At 50.3% G+C, this 20,983-nt stretch overlaps 1 protein-coding gene across 2 annotated transcripts in view; it reads left to right on the top strand.

The window, feature by feature from the left end:
* Window positions 1-20,983, top strand: part of Farp1 (FERM, ARH/RhoGEF and pleckstrin domain protein 1) — a 237,018-nt gene that overhangs the window by 207,459 nt on the left and 8,576 nt on the right. For both annotated transcript variants that reach the window (XM_087912311.1, XM_087912312.1), the window contains exons 15-19: window positions 1,232-1,321; window positions 2,737-2,870; window positions 14,009-14,090; window positions 16,799-17,036; window positions 19,652-19,782. In XM_087912311.1, the coding sequence (XP_087768437.1) occupies window positions 1,232-1,321; window positions 2,737-2,870; window positions 14,009-14,090; window positions 16,799-17,036; window positions 19,652-19,782 (675 nt within the window). The remainder of the gene's footprint in view (window positions 1-1,231; window positions 1,322-2,736; window positions 2,871-14,008; window positions 14,091-16,798; window positions 17,037-19,651; window positions 19,783-20,983) is intronic.

Raw genomic sequence — 20,983 nt, forward strand, 5'->3', positions numbered from 1 at the left:
AGGTTGGGCAGTGGTGGCACACACCTTTAATCCCAGCACTGGGGAGACAGAGGCAGGCAGATCTCTGTGAGTTCAAGGCCACCCTGGGCTGCACGAGATTGAATCTGTCTAAAAGAGAAATGGAGCTCACACGAAGGTGACCCCAACCCTTGGCATCATGTGCCTTTAATCCCAGCACTGGGAAGGTGGAGAGGAGGGACACGGCTGGGAGGAGACAGGCGCTCAACAGATGCAGGCTGAGGATTAGTAGAGAGAGGATCAACCCTTCAGTCTGAGCATTGGTAGAGGTAAGAACTCTCCAGTGGTTGGCGACTCTGCTTCTCTGATCTTCAGGCAAACCTTATTTGTTAGATTACAAACAAAATATCACGAGACCTGCCGAGGTTTCCTTTTGCTTACTGCTTAAGAAAAAACAAGACATGAATAGTGGCCCACTTTGGGTTGCTCTGCCCATCTGAGTCCCAAGTGCCAGGGAGCCGAGACACGCTGCCATCCCCATCTCCTTTTGATCCAGCCACTGATACTCACTGCAAATGCCACCTTTTGTAACACCTCAACCGCAGCTCTGCCAGCTCATGGCACCAGGTCTCTGGATGCTGTTCTCTCGTGGCTGAGTTTCCTTGGAGATCGTGTAACCCTTGCCTAATTAGTTAGAGTCCTCTAGCTGATGGTACTATTTATATATTGAAAGTCACCTTTTAGCCTGCTCCCCCAGCACACGCCCATGTAAACAGAGACTGTTCATTTCCTGGCTGCAGAGACCTGAATAATCGCACAGAGACTATATTAATTACAACACTGTTTGGCCAATAGCTTAGGTGTATTTCTAGCTAGCTCTTACATATTAAATTAACCCATTTCTAGCATTTTATATTTTATCACGAGACTCGTGGTTTGTTACCTCTTGCTTTTGGGGAAGCTACATGGCCTCTGCATCCTTCGCATCTGCTTTAGTCTGTGTCCTCTCTCTATATTTCTCTTCCAGCCTGGCTATGTTCCGCCCTGCCATGGGCCAAAGGAGCTTCATTCATTAACTAATAAAAGCAACACACATACAGAAGGACATCCCACATCACACACACAGGGAGATAAGCTTGAGACTTGATCGTAGCTAACAAGGGACCTACCCGTTATTTCACCTATCCGTGAGCCACCATCTTTAGTCAGGGCATTCTCAGAGACTGCCACTCAAACGTGACTGCTGAGTCTTGTTCTTTCCTGGATTTCGCAGAGATTCCCGACCGACAAGGCCTACTTCATTGCTAAGGAAGTGTCCACCACTGAACGGACATACTTGAAGGATCTCGAGGTCATCGCTTCGGTGGGTACAGCTCTTCCTCTGTCACAGTTAAACTAGCTCTCAGCTCCCGCTGCTGGGCGAGGCTGGGGCGGCTGAAGAGTTAGGCTCCCTGACTGACTGCAAGGATTACAGATCCTGATCATGGGTCATGGCAATTAATGCCAATTGTATATTTAATTTGGAATTTTCTCTTTAAAAAAATTATGATCGTTGTTTCTGAGCGCAGAGGAAAAACGTGCCTGAAGCAGAGAACACTGAGAGGCAGAGAGTCTGCTGTTTGCTGTGTTTTGTCCCTCTCAGATGTACCTCATGGTGTTCGCTTGAGGGAGACTGCGGGTTATCTTTATAGTGAGTTCTGCCTTTGGCTGCTGTCGTCTGGCCTGTCCAGTCTTAGAAGCCAAGCAGGGGGCTCCTGGGCACTTGGACCCCATGATTTTGTGGAAGAATATAGCCCATAAAGAGGGATACCCACACGGTTGGGATGAGGTTTGTGTTTGGTGCTTTGCAAATACTGGGACCCCGGTTCCCACTCGTGTCGGTGACATATGACTGTTGACAGGTAGTTTGTGCTACCCCATGCCCAACATTTTTATGAAGCAACTTACGGAATGAACAAAGAGTAACCTATGATCCTGAACTCATGGTTCCCTAGTGAGCTGACCTGACTGAGGACTTGGTTCAGGTAGTTGCTCATTGAGGAGTTCAGCCCAGCTTGTCTAAGCCATAGGGACCATTGGAGAGAGCGGTCAGAAAGAGATAGGCACTTTTCCCATCAGAGGAGTGTAACATGAGGGCCGGCTTGTTGGGGTATCTCTTCCCACCCGGTACCCCACAGCTGGCAAGTCCCAGAGAAAATCAATCACACAGAGATCTCTATAAGTTATAAAGCTGATTGGCCCATTAGGTCAGGCTACTTATTAGTTCTTATGACTTATCTTAACCCATTATTTTGATCTACATCAGCCATATGGCTTGGCACCTTTTTCAGCTGTCAACTCACATGTTGCTTCTTCAGTGGTCTGGGCAGGAGTGGCGGAGGGAGCTTCCTCCTCCCTAGCCTTCTCCTATTCTCATTGCCCCGCCTCTACTTCCTGTCTGGTTGACCCGCCTCTACTTCCTGCTTGGCCAATTGGCGTTTTATTAAAATACATGATTGACAGAATACAGACAATTCTCCCACACGGGGGAGGGGAGGGGAGGGAATCAGGAAAGCCTGCCTCCGCTCATCCCATGACAGTCCTGGAGTGGAGGGGGTGTCAGGAAGGCCTACATCCACCTGTGACAGTCCTGGAGTGGAAAGGGGGGGATCAGGAAGGCCTGCCCCCACCTGTGACAGTCCTGAAACACTCAGGATCCCATGGGAAGGTGCGTGGCCTCCTGCTCCCCACAAGTATTCACCCCTGCATGCATCTGAGTTGTTCCCCTTTTGTTCCCAGTGGTTTCAGAGCACGGTCAGCAAAGATGATTCCATGCCCGAAGCCTTGAAAAGTCTTATTTTCCCGAATTTTGAACCTTTGCACAAGTTTCATACCAATTTTCTCAAGGAAATTGAGCAGCGGCTTGCCCTGTGGTGAGTACTGACCAGTTTGAAGTCTGTGTGTCCCATCTGCACCCTGCTCCCTCCGTCTTCCCTGTGTTCCACTTTGTCCCACGTGTGCTGCAGAGATGGAAGTCAGACGGGTCTGAAGCAAGCCATCTTTAAAATATCTCCAACGGGAACCAGTAACAGCCACCAAGAGTGGTGGCACACGCCTTAGTCCCTGCTCTCGGAAGGCAGAGGCAGGAGGATCTCTGAGTTTCAGGCCACCCTGGTCTTCAGAGTGAGTTCCAGGACAGCCAGGGCTACACAGAGAAACCTTGTCTCAAAACAACAACAACAACAACAAATACCTTTGATTGCGGGCTTTTCAAACCACATGTTCTTATAGCACAATAATAAAAATCCAGAGACAGATATTGGGGTTCAATGTAAAGGTCAGAAAAGCAAAACAGCCAACCACTGGCTCTTACCTCAACCTCAGTCCGAAATGATGATCCTGCCTCCAGGAATCCTCAGAATGAGACGGTGAATGAGAGCTGTCTCCTCCTGTCTTATATTCCTCTATGGTGCTGGGATTAAAGGCATGCACCACTACCGTCCAGTTTCTATGGCAACTAGTGTGGCTATTGGGATTAAAGGTGTGTGCCACCACTGCCTGTAAGGCTGACCTGTGGGGCTATTTTACTCTCTGATCTTCAGGCAAGCTTTATTTATTAAAATACAAATGAAATATCACTGCATTTTCTTCTGCTAATTCCGTAGTAATTCAGAAGTCAAGGGTGCTTGCTTTTAGGCGACCGTGGAATGGGGAGGGATGCGAAGGGTTTGTAAGTTGACGTGTTACTGCTGCGTGCTTTATATGTTGCTTATATGTTGTATGTATACATATACATAGAAAATGCTGTACTGCATCTAAGAGTTTAAAGAATACTTTGAAAAAACAAAGTTTATGCCACACACACACATATACACACAGTTTCCCTTATCATAAGGATATAAATATTTTTGTTTTATTATTATTGTAGATGTCCATGGTATCTGTGGGTAAACAGGCTACAGTGCAGGTGGAGTTCAGAGACAACTCTGCGGAGCTGCTTCTCTTCTTCCACCTTAACGTGGGTTCTGGAGGTCAAACTCAGGTCACCAGACACATGAAAAGCACCTTTATCCACGAGCCAACTTAACAGCCCAGGGTATAATGTTTTTAGGGGGGGTGTGTGCACGAGCACATGCACGCATGCTCAGGCACATGCCTGTGTAAATCTACATGCATGTCCGTGTGCAAGCGCAGTCACCTGTGAGCAGACAGGGCGGAAGATGGCAGTGGATGCCTGGGAGCTGGGAGTTACAGGAAACATCCTGACGTCACATGGGTGCTGGGACCTGAACTCCAGTCCTCGTGACTTCCCAGCAAGCAGTCTTAGCTGCTGACCCATCTCTGCAGCACCAAAGGATATATTTTAATATGACATGAGCGAAGACAACATCGCAAAATTAAAACATTAGGGTGACCTAAATATCAGCAGTTAAAAATAATACCGAATCTCTCCACTAAACACCAAATAAAATCCTGACCTGGGAGATGAAGATGAATATATATAAACTGGAAATTTCTTTCATACTGTTAGAATGGAAAAAATCTGATAAAACTTTACCTAAAATAGAGCCTCTTACAGAAAAAAATTATGAGGCTTTTTAAGGATAAGTTATATGCAGGCTTATACGTGGGGGCAGGGAGAGTTGGTTGTCTGCCAAGCATGCATTTGAACATGCAGGAAAAATAGCAAAGGGCTGCTCCTGCTGCAGTGGCGCCGCTGTGTGATGCGCAGTGACAGGCATTGGGCTGCTCCTGCTGCAGTGGCGCCGCTGTGTGATGCGCAGCGACAGGCATTGGGCTGCTCCTGCTGCAGTGGCGCCGCTGTGATGTGCAGCGACAGAGGCATTGCGTTCTCTGCCCTCCTTGCTTCTGATCAGAAGTGGCTGTTGGGGTGGGGGGCACTTGGTGACTGTGGGTCCTGAAGGAGCCTGCTGCTCTGTGGCTCCTACCGCTCACGGTGCTAGACTAGGGCCTTCAAATGTCACTTTAATAGAGAAGCGGAGCTCCACCCCTACTTCCTGACACCAGCAGGTGGGGCCAGCATGACCTAAGTGGTACCTGGCTTTGTAGCATTTTATATCTGGGTGGTATAAAACGGCTTCGCTTCATTGCTGCCTCTTGTGAAGGCAAATGGGGCGTGGGAATGGTAGGGGCTCCACCCTGTCATCCCTGCACGCATCAGACAGAGGCAGGAGGATTGCTGACAGTCTGAAGCCAAAACATTCAGCCTGAGGCTCACATTCAAAATGAAGCAGTGCCAGGCGGTGGTGGTGCAGGCCTTTAATCCTAGCACTCAGGAGGCAGGGTTCCCAAAAAAAGTAAAAGAAGTAGTAGTAGAAGTGTGGTAGTAGTGAGGTCACATCCCATCCAGAATGAAATGAACAGGGGCCTCAGCCTCGAATACATGACAGCTTTTCTAGTGCCTATAGGCTAGTCCTGTGAGAGACGTGAGTGTTGTCCTTTCTGTACCAGAGGGCAGAGTTGAGACACAGCCCAGCAGAATGCCTTAGCCGTGCATGCCACCACTCTGGCTCTCCAACAGAGGGCGCCTGTCCATTTCCGGAAAGTAGTTATCCATGGTGCAAACTCCATTACCGGCCATACTTGAAGGCCATGGAGGGATTTGAAAAATGGAGATTGCTGGGCTCCTGTCAGCCCTGCTTAGTGTGAACTTTGGGGATGAGATTTGTATTTGGGGAACAGTTGACACCACTGCCCAGTGCCTCTGGGAGATGCTGAATCTGGGATTCTTTGATATGCATTTCGGAGTGGATTGAATTATGTTTCTTCCTTCTGTCTACAAGCATGACAAAATGCATGAGTGCAGAAATGACTGAACACTGTGGACTTGCTTGTGGACTGATCCCCAAAGTAGCTCTTGGAAAGGCTCTGCAGAGCTCCGGGAGGCGGAGCCTGTGGGAGCTTCTTAGGTCATTGGGTACATGCCCGCTGTGGGCTGCAGGTCTGTCCAGTCAACCTCCTGGCTTGAGGTTTAGAACAGGCATTCCCATCACTGCCATGTCTTCTTCCCCAAGGCCCAAAGCCAGGAACCTACCTGAACTGCTCTGTAAGCCGTTTCCTTATGAGTAGCTCATCCGGGTATTCTGTGGTAGAGTCAAGAAGCTGACCGATGTGATCAGTGACTATGTGTGTATCAGGCTCCACTCACAGATGGTACCGAGTGAAGGGTGTGCAGAGGAGGGTGCAGTGTCCCTGGGAGGCACAAAACAGGCAACCACAGACTGAATACGGTCCATAAGAGGAACGGGGCACAGTCAAGTTTCTTGTGGAGGCCAATTTGCACAGTTATTCACACACACACACACACACACACACACACACACACACAGAGAGGAGAGAGAGAGAGAGAGAGAGAGAGAGATTTAGGTAGGGGTTTATACTTTTACTTATTGTGACATGGGAAACACAGGTTGGCTCGTGTTTAATTAAGATAGTTCAGGAACAAACGTGGGGACCAGGAAGACGACTCCATTGTAAAAACACTTTGCTAGCACACACAAGAAGAGGCCCTGAGTTCAATCCCTGGTGCTGCTTGATGCTCACAGCAGAATCGGGTAGACGTTCAGCTGTCCATGGCAGAGCAGTATTTGCTCACGTCTAAAGTGTGCACCGGGGTCTGGTCCTCCTGACTGAAGATCTGTGTTCCACACAGAGAAAGGAGGACAGTTGGCATTCTGAGTTTGTTATTTTGTGTTTGTCTGCGCGATACGTAGGCATGGGTGGGTCCTGCCATGGTGGGTGTATGGAGGACAGAGGGTAACGCTAGGGAGTTGGTTCTTGCCCTTGGGGTCTCTTGTTTCTGTTGTGCCGCGCACTCCAGGCTAACTGGCCCACGTGCCCCGGGCGATGCTGCTACTTCCACCTTCTGTCTGGGACATGCAAGCTGCCACATCCAGCATTTTTTAAACATGGGTCCCAGGAGTTGAACTTGGGTCTTCCAGCTTTGGCAGCTTCTGAACTTGCCACTGAGCTATCTCCTGGGCCCAAACTAAGCTCTCTAAAACGTTGACTGAATCTGGAATACTTTTAGATTTGCTGATGTGATCGACTTTCTTCACAGACCCCTTCCCCTCTTTTCTCCTTCAGTGGAAATTATATTTGTGTCCGTGTAGGTCACAAACAAAGAAAGCAATGGTGTCATGTTGTTGGTATCAAACTCTAGACTTTATTCCGTGCTTACTTTCTAGGCTTGGGATTTTTTTTTTGATTTGGTTTTGGTTTTTCCTGGAACTTGTTTTGTAGATCAGGCAATCCTGGCCTGAAACTCAAAGCAATTCCCCTGCCTCTGCCTCCTGTGTGTTAGGATTGAATCATGTGTCACCACGCCCAGCCCATTGCCATTTTCAATTACTACTGTTAAAAGAAAGAAATCTAGAGTTTTCCCTGCATCAAAAGTTCCTCAGAGTTGGTACATGTGTGGTGGTCACCACCCCAGAATGGTACGTGCGTGGTAGTCACCATGATATTCCCAGGCAGAACTCATACCAGGAAATGTTCTGGAATGCTTAGGCCACACAGTTGGACAGCACTCTTGTCCCTCTCCAAATGTCACTGCCGTACAAACACCTGAGCAGAAGTGGAGGACCAAGGCCTACTTCAGGCTGGCAAAGACCAACTTACACCGTCCTCAAAAATGGTAACTCAAAAACTGGTTTGTTGAGTTCTGAAAAGTGACTGGGTTGCTTTTTCCTTTTGAATATCAGGGACTGTTCACTCAGCTGTTTAAGCATACTCAGAGAAAGCCACTCAGACAGCCTTGGGATGGGTGGGCATTCCATCCAACTTTGAGATTTCATGTTTGAGATGACTTGCAAAATGTTGCTTCCCCACCCCCGAGGTAGACGGGGACTCTGCTTTGGTGCCGAGGGCTCAGAGTGCAGATCCTGCCAGTGTGCGGACAGGCAGAAGGGAACTGAGAACCGTGGGTAATCATATGAACGCCATTACGCTAGGCTGTGCGTGCCACACACAGTTACCAAGAAGGGTCAGCTGGGTAGAAACTAGGTTAGGGTCCCCGTGAAAACAGTGCAAGATCAGATGAGATGTCCACGGGCCACTGAGCACTGGGGGGAAGGGGAAGGGACGGACAGCTTCGAGTGTGGTTAGTAGGATGGCGGACGGCTGGCTTCCTCATGACTGTAGCGGAACACCTAGAGCTGTCGCTTACGGAGGAGTTTTTTTGGTCTCGGTGTTTAAGGGATAAGGACATGGCAGGGATGGCGAGGTGAGGTGGCAGGAGCTTGCACCATGTTCCCATCATGGTCAGCTAGGACACCCTAGAAACCTCCTCTGCTAAGTGACCCCACGACTCAGCATTTGCAGCTCTCAAAACAGCACCACCGGGTGAGGACCCAAGTGTCCCAACACACAAGCCTGTGGAGGACACCGCGGGTCCAGACAGCACCTGGGGTCACGCCGTGGAGAAAGAGAAGGGCTCCAACGAAGAGGCAAGCAGTGAAGGAATGGGGGTATGCTCTGGGCATATAATTTAAAGGAATCCACCCGCCCCACCACCCCCAGGGAGTCAGATGTGGGGGTCCTGAGCTGAAGGAACAGTCAAATCTGTGAAAGTAAAAACTCAAAAGGAAGAACACTGAAGATGGGTCTTCACGTACATAACCTGTGGCGTAAATGTGGTTGACAGAGCAAAAATCAGCAGGGAACCTAAGAACCCTGAGGTATCAGGAGCAAGAGCAGGCCCTAGCAGGGGCCCGGTAGGATGAGATGGTTGGTTCTCATCATCAACTTGACGGTCTAGAGCGCCATGTGGAGTCTGGTAAGGCACGGTGGCGATCTGGCTGGCCCTGGGGTCTGTTGTGAGCTGCAGGGTCCCCCGAGTCTGGGTCCTGTGTGCGTGTGGAGAGGACACTGAGCACCAAGCAAGCATTTATCTCTCTGCTCCTGGCTCTGGGTGTGGCCAGATGTTTCAGGTTTTTGCTTTGACTTCCCCACAACAACGGGCTGGAATTGGGAGCCAGATAAGCCCTTATTCTCCCTCCCAGCTGCCTGTATTTTAGCACAGCAACCGCGATGAAACAGCACAGGATGGGGCATGCCAGGAAAGAGCCTGGGGGGATTTCTGTGGAGAGACGCCCAGGGGGTTGGCTGTGAAGTCTGAAATCCTTCGGGGGTTGTGGAGAGGCTATTTCTAGGGTGAGACTCTGTCACTGTCTGTGACTAGGGATTTTATGGGTAGAGCTGTTGTGTCCCCAGCACATTCAGTGACTTGAGCAGAGGAGAAATGAGGGAACTGGATGGAACCTTTTTCCGTGACCCTAAAGGTGACTTTTATATATCTCCCAACCAAAGTTTTCCCTCCCTCCCCTCATCCTGGTTCCTCCCCTCCACCTCCCCTTTACCCCTTCATCCACTCCTCCTCTCTTCAGATACAGGTGGGCCTCCCATGGGTACCAACCAGCCATGGTTTATCAAGTGAGACTCGGCTCCTCTTCTATTACGGCTGGATGAGGAAATTCACTATGAGGAATGGGTCCCGAATGCAGGTATCAGAGGCAGAGGCAGCTACCCCTGCTCCCACTGTTGGGGTCCCACAGGAAGACCAAGCTACACAACTGTCACATATATGCAGAGGGCCTAGGTCAGTCCGTGAAGGTTTCCTGGCTGTCAGTTCAGTCTCAGTGAGCCGCTATGAGCCCAGATTAGCGGGTTCTGTGAGCTTTCTTGTCTGAAGGTGTTCTTAATCCTTACGGAAGCCCCAGGGAATGACTGTAGAGCAGATATCAATCAGGTAAGAGCTCATGATTCTGTCTGCTCTTTGAAGCTTCGGATTTGTGCTGGGCATCATTAAAAGAGAATCATAGAGGTTCTCCCCGCCCCACTACGAGAATTCAATATAGAATTGTGATAGAACCCAGCAACTACATTCCTTGATACATGCCTCAAAGAATTAAAGAGCCCAAACCTTACAGAAGTATTCCCAGTAGCCAGAAGGTAGGGACAATCTGGGTATACGCCTGTCGTGTGCTAGAGCAGCCACGGGTCACGGATACAAAAGAATCTTTTCATGATTACAAACCTTCCTTTGAACACCGTGAATTTAGTTAACTTTTTAAGAATAACTTTAAAAGACTCCGTGTGTGTGTGTGTGTGTGTGTGTGTGTGTGTGTGTGTGTGTGCGCGCGCGCACATATCACAGTACATGGGTAGCCGTCCGAGGACAACTTTCAGGAGTTAGTTATATTCTTCCATGTGTGGGTCCCTGTGTGCTTGGAAGCTGGCACCTCTACCCTGTGGCCCATCTTGCCAGTTTAGGCAGCATGAGTCTAAAGGTTGACGCAGGAGGCACGGGTTCCTCGTCATAGACAGAAGAGCCTGTCACCGGACAGCATAGTTAATGACAGACAGTGAGCTGCGTTCTCCAGAGTCACATTGATAATGACTTAAAGTCGCTTCCATCACGTTTCCAAAGCTCCAGGACTGACCTCTATAAACGGCCTGCAGATGCTGATAGACGTGTTGTAAACCCTTTCCGTCATGTCCAGGTACTGTGACACTGATAATGATCGGCTGCGTGTGGGTGTCCTCTCTACACGCTTCATGTACACTGGGCCAGCATACAGTGGGCGGTCCATACCCAGATGAAAACCATCGGCAGTAGAGAGCCGAATCACTGCACCGAAACGCAGATGGCCACAGAGCTAATGTGTTTCCCTTCCGGGCTTCATGTTAAAAAATACATTTTAAAGGGCCACTTTTTCCTAATGTGCATATTGCTGTTGATTTGTGAGTAGGAAAATGAAGCCAGAGGGGCTGAGCCCTTTAGCGGGCCATCCGTCCAGCTCATATACAACAGCCAGACCCTTGTACCTGTCGCCCAGTGAAAGCCTAAGCCCCTTCAGGACCGGAAAACCTCAAAAATGTGTGGCATTTGTCCCCATGTGTATGCATGCAAGGTCCTTTGCCGAGGTCACATGTAGTTGCTCTTGGAAGTAAATTAATTACACTGTGTGAGTCTTGGTTTTCCTAGTGAAATTGTCAAAAGAATTTTCATCTCTGTTAGTGTGTGGTAATTATCCGTCCAGACAACAGCTATGTGGCCCTGCCTTCCGAACAAGAACCCTTTTCTTGTGGGGTTAACATCCGGAGGATGTTCTGGACAAGTTATAATGACTTTTTCATGATCTTGATAATAAAGCGATCTTTGGGTTGTTCTTAGTAAGACACATGCCTTAGATTTGTAGACTTAGAGGCAGCCAGTGGAGGAGAGTAGTCACACATGAGTCTCACATGGGGCAGCAAGACTTTGGGGCTTGTCCCCAGTCCCAGGGGTTTGTCCTGTGTTTGAACCCACTGCCCCAGGGCTTTGTCTGCTGTGGGAGGGCGGGGCAGACGCTAGATGCCTGCTGCCTGTTCCCATGACATCACCCAGAGCTGACACCCGGTAAATGGGGGTTAACAGTGGCTCTGCGTTGCAAGGGGACTGGTCACTACTTCCCCCTAGTGTTCTCTGGACAGCAAGAATCCAGATTGCATGGTGGGAGGGGTAGAGCTTTGATAACAAGGAGACACAGAAGGAAAGTCCTCTGTTGAAAGTGTTAACAGTAGATTCTTTAAAGTAAATAGTTGGCAGGCATGGGAGGCCCATGGGCACAATCTTGGAAAGCTGAGACAGAAGAGTCACCACAAGTCTGAGATCACACCCCAAAATGGAGGGCATGAAATAATTAAGTTTGGCTTTCACTCTTGTTCTTTGCCCTCTACATAATTTGATTTTGTCTTGAACCAGGGGCATTATTTAGCTTGTACTAAATTGCACTCTTTGAACTAAGAAGACCTTTCATATGTGTGCCATCAAATGGCACACCCATTTGTAAATTCTGGGTCATCTGTGCAGATTCCAGGACATCTCCATGTGTAAGCCGAGTCTTGCTTCTGTCTGGGTGTATGTCATTTTGTCAAAAACTTGAACATCTGGCTTAGAGAAGGGTCTTCCTTTGATTGGAATTTCTTCTCGGTTCTGGTATGAAGGGTAGGGGGAGAGGAAAGAACTTCCAAGCTCTGACCAAAGCCTCATAATAAAGGGCACCCAGTTGAAGGAGCAGCAGTGTGTGTCTAAACAACGGAAGACATCCTTTAGGCCAGAACGTCCTATGGATTTAATTCCTTCTCCATGTCAAGTGTTTAGGTGGAACAACCATTAAATGACCAACCAAGCCTGGATCAGCAAAATGGCCCGTATACTCAGTGGGCATTTAACAATCAGAAACACCAGGGACACAACATCTGAGGGATGGAATTATAAGCAGGATTTAGCCGTAGGCCAAGGCTTACCGGGGAAGAGCCTGGGTCTGTGTCGGGGGCAGGAGCCATCCACCCCCAGTGGCCCTTGGAAAGCCATCCGAAGGTCTGAGAAACATGGGCCCTGGGTCAGTAGGTTTGAAGAACAGTGAAGTGTAGAGCTGGCGTCGCGGATTGAAACCATACAGAGCAGGAGAGGGGCAGGAAGGGAAGGCGGCTCCTCGTGGAGTCCCAAAGGACGCAGGCATCTTGGGAGTAGCTTGGGGAGCAAAGAGGCAGCAGAGGGGTTAACAGACATCTTTCCGGAGTCTTGTCAGGATGGGAGGGAGGTGTGAGGACAGGATCGTGGTTTCTTTTGGAGAGGAAGAGGAAGAATGGCAGTTAGGGCAGCAGGAGGAAGAGTGGAGCAGCCCGAAGAACGCAGAAGTGCTCGCAGGCTTGAGAAGGCCTGGGGGGCACAGCAGGTACAGCCTCCTGGGGGGCACAGCAGGTACACTCTCTTGCTGCCACGGAGACCCAGATGTTTCTGGTTCTCGTGCAGCTCCATGCCACATGTGTATGGGTAAAACAGTGCCCGTGAGTGCACTGTGCAGAAACCCGGGGTGCACAGGGTGGAGGCAGTCACTAGTCCACTGACATGACCGCTCCTGGACTTGACTTATGAGACCTGTGCACAGGCCCTGCCCACCCTGACGAGCCACAGATGGAAGCAACCAATAGAGAAAGTGTCACATGCGGCCCCAGAAGTCCCTTCTCGGTGCCGGGGGATCAGGGGCTCCCCGTCTCTGTCACTTCAGCCATGGGCTCATTTATTGCTCCCCGGGCACCTCGTATATTCGACTTGACACCCCGTGCCTGGCTCTTACCGTTTTGTTCGTTAGCTCATCTCTTCGTTGTAAGTTGGCCTCGGGGTGGCCTTAGCAATGGTGTCAGGGTACAAGCCTCATTTATTACTCCATTCTTACCACTAAATTAGGAAATGCACTGGCAGGCGGTACAGGTGTCGCCCTAGAGACTGAGCTAACGTGGCCAAGGGCAAGCTCATTGCCCCATGACAGGGGAGGGGTGGATCTCAGCTTCCCTGGCAATAAAAGGCGAAAGGTCTGAGCTTTCCTCTCAAGTTTGCTTTGAGGACTGAATTGAGCCAGCGCCTAGGTCATGGTCATCAAATCATTGGGTGCGTGGAGATGATCAGTAAATACCGGCACCTTTTCTCTTTGCTGGTTGAACCCTGAGTTAGGAATGCCCACTGAGGTGCTGAGGCGGGCACTGAGGTCCTGAGGCAGTGCCCTGGTACTCCATGTGAGGGAGGCCCCTCACCGCCTCCCCTGCAGCTGCCCGCTCTGTGTCATCTACCCCCCCCCCCCAGGAATGGCTCTCCTGACTATTCTCAGTCACTGTTTCTTCTGGCTAAGGGCTCTTGGGACAGAAGCCCTGATTTAGGAGTCATGTCTTGCTCTCTGCCATTATCTGCTAGTCTCAAGGATTGAATCAGTTCAAAAGCCAATTGGTGTAAGTGACCTTTATACTGACCGATCTCCCAACCTGTCTGTAGAAGGGAAACAGTTCTATCGGACCCAACCAAGGTTCTCCTTCATGCACACGTGGAGTTCTGTTGGTTTGTTTTCTGAGACAGCTCTTCCTACCACAGCCTCCCCAGTGCATGCCAAAGGAGTTCTTCCTTCCGGCACCAGGAGTCACTCGTGAGGGATCCAGATGGGCGATCAGAAGGAAGATATCGAAGTGGGTATCTCGTTGCTAACACTTTGTGTTTCTCCCTTTGCTGTCCCAGGGAAGGCCGCTCAAATGCCCACATCAAAGGAGATTACCAAAGAATCGGGGATGTCATGCTTAAGAACATTCAGGGCATGAAGGTGAGCTGGTTGGGGATGGAGGGAAGGAGTAGGAGCCCCTTCCGTGAGCATGCACTGCCTGGCCTTCCGACCTGCATGAAGCATCAAGGATGATCGTGTGGTCAGACCATCCTCCCACTGTTCTAGGGAATGTTAGAGCATAGTAGCTTCTGATTTAAAAGCTCCACATTGTAGACAAGCAACAGGAGTTTATACACAGGTCATTCCTGACCTTAAAAACGACGTACACAAAACCGTACATTGCGTTTTCAGTCCGTTGTTTTGGGCTGCTTTGTGAGTAACAAAATCGTAGATGCTGAACTATCTGAGCATTCCAGTAAACTCTATGTCTTTAAACCCATCAAAGGCAAATCTCTTTTTAAACAGGAGCAAACAATGAAAGTATATCTAAGGGAGCTAAGGAGTACTAGCCCACAATCCTCTCCTAAAAATGTCTGAGATTATTGTTCATTTGGACGCGTTTAGCAGCGTCTGCGATACAGAAGGCTTTGATCCACACTGCTCACCTGCTGAACACATCTGTGTCTGCATTCCTAAGAGGGCCTGTTAAGTCTCAGCTGCTGGGGCATGTTCATAACCTCAGGACCTAATAACCGTCCCAAAACAGGAGTGATCCCCAAGAAGGCAGCCACTCACGCTGCTACTGTGATATATGTCCAGCGTAAACAAGAACCTACTATGTAGGAGGGCTCTCACAGAATTATGGATCCTTCATTCCCATCATCCATTTGTCTAGGTTGCTGTGTTAAGATGAAGAGCTACTCAAGTCATTTCTTGTCAACACCTTGCTGTGGAGTGTGAGGGTGTCTGTGGGGGGATGTGGGGATGGTATGTATGGTGTGTGTGTTTATGGTATGTGTATATGGTGGTGGGTGTCGTATCTGTGGAGGTGTGTGTGGTATCAGTTTGTGTGTTGGGAGACTGAGCCTAGGGCCCCACAGATATCCGGCAAGCATCCTACCTGTCAGCCACATCTCCAACCCTCCCCAGTTTCTTTCTTTCTTTTTTTTTTTTTTTTTTTTTTTTTTTTTTTTTTTTTTTTTTTGAGTCAGAGTTTCCTGTGTAACAGCTCTGGCTGTCCTGGAACTCACTCTATGATCTGCCTACCTCTGCCTGGGTGCTGGGATTAAAGGTGCACCCCAGCACCGCCTGGCTCTCCTCAGTTTTAACCAAGATTGAGATGTAACTTACTGGATCCTGAGCATCCCCCCCCCTGCCTCACCACGTCCGAGGCACACCATGCGGCAATGTGGGGCAGCATCAGCGAGAAGCTGTGGCAGACTGTGAAGTGAGGTGCAGATCCAGCAAAGCAAGAATAGCCTGGCAGGCTCCACGGCCAAGTCTTAGCGCTGTGAGGCAGATGCACCAAACTCAGGGGTGTAGTAACAGGCATCTTGAGAGTCTTTTTAAAATATATTTTGATTTTTCAGTGAAATGTTAAGTTTTAATCAGTGTGTAGGGTGCCTACCCACACACCCAACACTCATGGTTTCCACTAATCTTAACATTGTTCACTGGTATAATTCAGCTAAGGCTGATGACCCGGTATTGCTGTGTAACCATTGTCCAAAGCCTCCCGTCCACCCTGGAGCTCACTTTTGGTATTGGACATTCTGAGTGGGAAGACAAGCATCCACCATAAGAGTACCATACAGAATCATTTTAAGTAATGCCTTAAAAAAATACACCGTGGAGCTGGGCCTGGTGGTACAGTCTTGGCTGTGGTCATGAGACCCCGCCTTAGGCCCTCTGCTCCCCTGCTCCCCTCGCTGTCCCGCTGGGCTTTTCATTCCTTCCATGGTGTGATTTGATCACCATGGCACTTCTGCTCATTGCCCATTCCTAAGATGCCTCTTCTCCTGCCACTATGCTTTCTCAGTTCACTCTAGTTTTCACTTTTCAGAAAAGTCAAATTCCCCTTAGCCCACAAGACCCTACCATGGGCCTTGGGAGTGGTGGGGAAAGACAGGTCTGGCCCTTCCCCCACCCCAGGGACATCTCCTTGACTCACTGGTCACCAGCCACCATGTGTCCTTCTCATGCCAGACTGCAAGTACCCCACTGCCTTCCCCCCATTAACCGACATGGAAGACCTAAAAATATACCTTCTTGCCTTGCTGAGCACCTCTGCCCACTTTCTCCAGGCTGACATTCTGTGCTCTGCCGGCCTCCTCAGCTATGGCATTGCAGCACCATGCCAGCACCACACGGGTTTGCAGTGTGGGGCTCTGTGAAGGCAAAACAGGTTAGGGAGGGCACCGCTGCCTTTCTCTGAGGAGTGAATTGAGTTACACCTTACATGTGTTAGTTTGCTCATTTTGTTTTATTGTGGGTTTTATTGTTGGCTTTAAAGACTTTATACACTGTGGAAGGCAGCAGATTTCCAGAAATGCAGCATCCTGGGTTAGCGCGATGCCTGCCTGCAGGGTCTTTCCTGCCCCGTTTCCAGCCCAGGCACTAAATGCATCTGCGCATGCTTAAGCCTGCTCAGCTGGTTTGTTTGGATGGAATCCATCACGTGTGCCCTCACTGTGTGCGTTCAGCTCTGCACAGTGCTGGCACAGGTTGGGGTCCTCTTCATAATGTGACCAGGAGAGCTTGACCTGTGGTCTCATCTGAAAGAAAAAAAAAGAAAGAAAAAAAAACTGTAATAAAATAATGAGCACAAAGGTCACACTGGTGTGAACCGTCTCCCCTTCCTCCCTAAGCACCTGGCGGCCCACCTGTGGAAGCACAGCGAAGCCCTGGAGGCGCTGGAGACGTCCATCAAGAGCTCCCGGCGGCTGGAGCATTTCTGCCGAGACTTCGAGCTGCAGAAGGTGTGTTACCTGCCACTCAACACCTTCCTCCTGCGCCCGCTGCACCGGCTTATGCACTACAAGCAGGTCCTGGAGCGGCTCTGCAAGCACCACCCTCCGAGCCACGCTGACTTTAGGGACTGCCGAGGTAAGGACAACCCACACCGCAGCAAGCGTGCGCAGACAGGATGCTGTACCCACTGGGGTCTCTGTGGACCATCTGCTGTTGCAGCGGGTCTGGTTTCCGCCATGGGAGGGTTGCATCTTGATCTTCCTAGGGGGAGGGGATGCTGGTAGTTGGAATGTCTTTCCTTCCCTGTTTGCACACGTCCTCTCCTTTGCAGCCAGATGGGCAGGGACAAAGGACCCTGGGGAAACTTCATCTATAGCCCGTTCCCAGAGGCCAGCCTCCACCTGTCTACATGAGACTTAGTACTCCCACGTCAGGCCTGCTGAGTAAATAACTGATGGGCTGAGGTTGCTTGTTATTTCTGGGCATCGGTCACAGCCCGAGTCACAGGTAGCTCATTTCATAGACCAAAAAGCCTAAGAAACCTGTGCAGGGTCACACAGTGGGGAAGCAAACAATTAGGAGCCCAAACCTAGCACCTTGTTCACTTAGCCCAGCCCCTCGTGTTTTCTACCTGAGCTTGCGCAGAGCCCAGCCTTGCACCAAGCCTCCTTTCACAGTGCTAGGAGATCACTGGGGTTGCCCATTTTGAAGGAAACTGAGGCTTGGGGACTTGCAAGTGTCATCCAGGACAAGATCAGAGCTAGTATCCCACACGCGCTTGTCTCACCGAGGCAGGGTTCATTTGACCCAAGCTGTTTTTGTCCCGTGTTTTATATATAGATGGTTGAAGTTTGCATGCCCTGGGCTCACCCTCAGTCCCCTCAAGAATCAAGCTAGGACTGTGCACAGCGTGGGCCCTGTGGAGGCGGCTCCTGAACACATTATATGAGTGTGTGCATCTACCATCATGCCAAGGCCCTGACTCTTACCTAAAGTATTAGAGAGCCAGGCATGGTGGCCCATGATGAGTCTACATAACAAATCCCAGGCCAACCAGACTCCATGCAGATATGCTCAGTGTCTTGAGCACGTGAGACCACAGAGCGGGGGGGGGGGGGGGGGGGGGGGGGGCCACAGTGACACACTTCCTCCAGCAAGACCACACCCACTCCAATAAGGTCACACCTCCTAACAATGCAGCTCCCTATGAGATACAGGGGACAAATACATTCAAACTGCCACAGATAAGAGATAACACCTGCGGCAAGGTGCTTTATCCCAAGGCCGTGGGACCCTTTCAGCCAGAAATAGCTCTGAGGAGAGCTCAGCGCCAAACCAGCGCTCACTTCAAACATGAGTTGTTTTGCTTTTTAAAACGTAATTGCACAACTGTGGAACACGAGCATTACGGAAGTCGGCATCATGTTGCAATAACCAGAAGACTGGGCACCCCTGTCCAGGTCCTGGCCCATCCTGTTTCCCATGTACTAGACACACACAAGGTAGAATGTGGCCTGGCCTGAGGGAGGAAGAACAAAGCATTACATCAGAGGGCTGGGAATGAATTCCACCTGGGGGCTAAGCCAGGCTGCCCAAGCTCAGAGCTGAACTGGGAAGAGGAAGGGGTGAGGAGCGAGGAACATTCACAAGGGTGGATACAGAGGCCCAAGGGAGACCAGACGTGTGGAACATTCCAGAGAATGGGTGCTTTGTGTGCTGTGGTATGGAAGCGGGTGGGGGGGGGTGAGACTGAGGCAGTGAACGCAGACCACCCAGCTGTCTGTGAACCCTGCAGGGCCTTGCCGAGGAGCAGAGGGATGTGGACCTGAGACTTTATCTAGAATATACACAGGAGTCCGACACAGAGGTTTAGTTTTTTGAGACAGGGTCTCACTGTTTAGCTGCAGCTGTCCTGGAACTTGCTATGAAAGCCAGCCTGGCTTAGAACTCACATCCACAGAAGTACAGTCTCTACTTCCCTAAGGCTGGGATTATGTGTACACTGCATTCCTGGCTCTACCCGCACTTTCTAAGTAAGTGACTTGACAAAGTAAAGCTATGAAGGAGATGCTCCAGGCACGGTGCTGCCCTGAGTCCCAGACTTTGACTGACTGCTATTGCCTGTGACCCTCGGTGTGTGATTCCAGCCTCCTGGGTCCCTGGTGCCCCTTGACTAACCCTTCTGATCGAATCTTCCTCCTAGAGCTTTAACCTCTGCCTGACCCTTGTGTTGGGCTGCTCTTGCTCTCTTCCTTCTTGTCTTGTGGCACCGGTATTACCAGTCAGTTGTGCCAGCGTGAGATGGCTAAAGGCCGCTCCCAGCTTTGAGGATGTCACCCACAAGGGGAGAAGACTGTGCTACCCTTGGCAGGCTTGGCTAACTTGCATTGTTTTTTCTAGTACTGCTGGGGCTCATTTGCACTAAAGTGCTACCTGACTTGAGACATAGGTGGCCTTGCTGATGAGGGACTGGGATGCGGAATCCAGTGACCACAGAGACTGCCCCTCTGTGCGTGAGCACCATGGGGCCATGACACCATCATTGTTACCACAGCCTCTTCCCATCCTGCTGACCATTGCATTCCCAGTAAATGTCTGCTGGACCAAACTGGGCGGTCATGGCTGAGGATGGAGCAGGCCTGGAGCTTGTCACACCAGCTGAGACAAAGCATCCCATGACAAGGCCATCCTGGAGCGCGGGGCTGCAGGTCCTACCTGAGCTGACCCGCAGCCTGTTTTCCCTTCCTCAGCTGCGCTGGCAGAGATCACAGAGATGGTGGCACAGTTGCATGGGACAATGATCAAGATGGAGAACTTCCAGAAGCTCCACGAGCTCAAGAAGGATTTGATTGGCATTGACAATCTTGTGATCCCAGGAAGGGTAAGCTCAAGGTGTTGGAGTGATGTCAGAGGGGGCCTCAGTCTCCTCCAGCCCGTGTGTTCTAGTGTAGCCGTAGGCTCCGGCCTCCTGATTGGTCAATGTGCTTATGTATGTCCCTGTCCTCCTCCCCCGCCCACACACACATTGTAAAGAGGGTTTAAGAAAGCTTTCGTAGTTTTTAAATTTTTATAAGTGAAAATGGAAATTTCTCACTGGCATACAGCGGGAAAATGCCAGAGACAGGTGACACACGTCTTGGTTCGAGCTCCATGGGGTAAATGATTCTGGGCAAGTCCTGCTCGTCCTTGCTGTTACCACCTTGCCCTGCTGTCCCCGTGTCAGAAGCGGGCACATGGGCCTCATAGCTAATGTAGCACACACTTTCCTTCCAGCCCAGCGCCTACAGCAAGGTAGGAAGCGACCCACATTGTGTCCTTTGTGGTGCCCCTAAGGGGAAGTCGCCTGGGGAACACAATTATTCAGACGTTAGTTGTCTCTCACCTGATTTCTCTGTGGGATGACTGGCTGTCTTCTTACCCTGCCCTAGCCGTTTCCTGATCTGCTGCAGACCTGTCTTAACCCGCAGACAAGCAGACAGAGCTCCAGACAGCCGGGGCCTTTCGGGCTTATCTAACCATGGCCTGTTGCTCTCCTGCAAACGAGTTTGCTAGTTGCCTTTTTTTATTTTTGACAGGAATATTAATCTAGCCCAGGCTGCTCTCAAAATCTTGGTCCTGAGTACTAGGGTATGATCTGTCACACTCAGCTCTGCCAGGGCAAGTGTGTGTGTGTGTGTGTGTGTGTGTGTGTGTGTGTGTAAAAGCCAGAGTTCATCTCTAAAGCGTTTTCTCCAGTGTGGCTCACCTTGGCTATTTTTGTGTTTTTGAGGCACCTTTTACTAGCCTGGGTCTTACAGGCTAGGCTAGGCTCGGTGAACACTGAGCCCTAGGCATACCGTACCCCACTCCACCCCCTCCCCATTTCCACTCCTCCTCCACCCTCCTCACCTCCAGCATTGAAATCTCAGATGCACCCCACCACGCTTGCCTGCTTACGTGGATTCTAAGGTTCATGCTCAGGTCCCCCAGCATGCACAGCAGACACTGTACCCAGAGTCCCCTAGCCCCTGCCCAGGCAGCTTTTAATCCATGTGACCCATGGGAGACACCTTAGGTATTTCTGTCAGCAAACCTCACCAGGA

This window comes from Myodes glareolus, chromosome 12 (genome assembly GCF_982192425.1).
Source record: "Myodes glareolus chromosome 12, mMyoGla1.1, whole genome shotgun sequence".
Taxonomy (NCBI): domain Eukaryota; kingdom Metazoa; phylum Chordata; class Mammalia; order Rodentia; family Cricetidae; genus Myodes; species Myodes glareolus.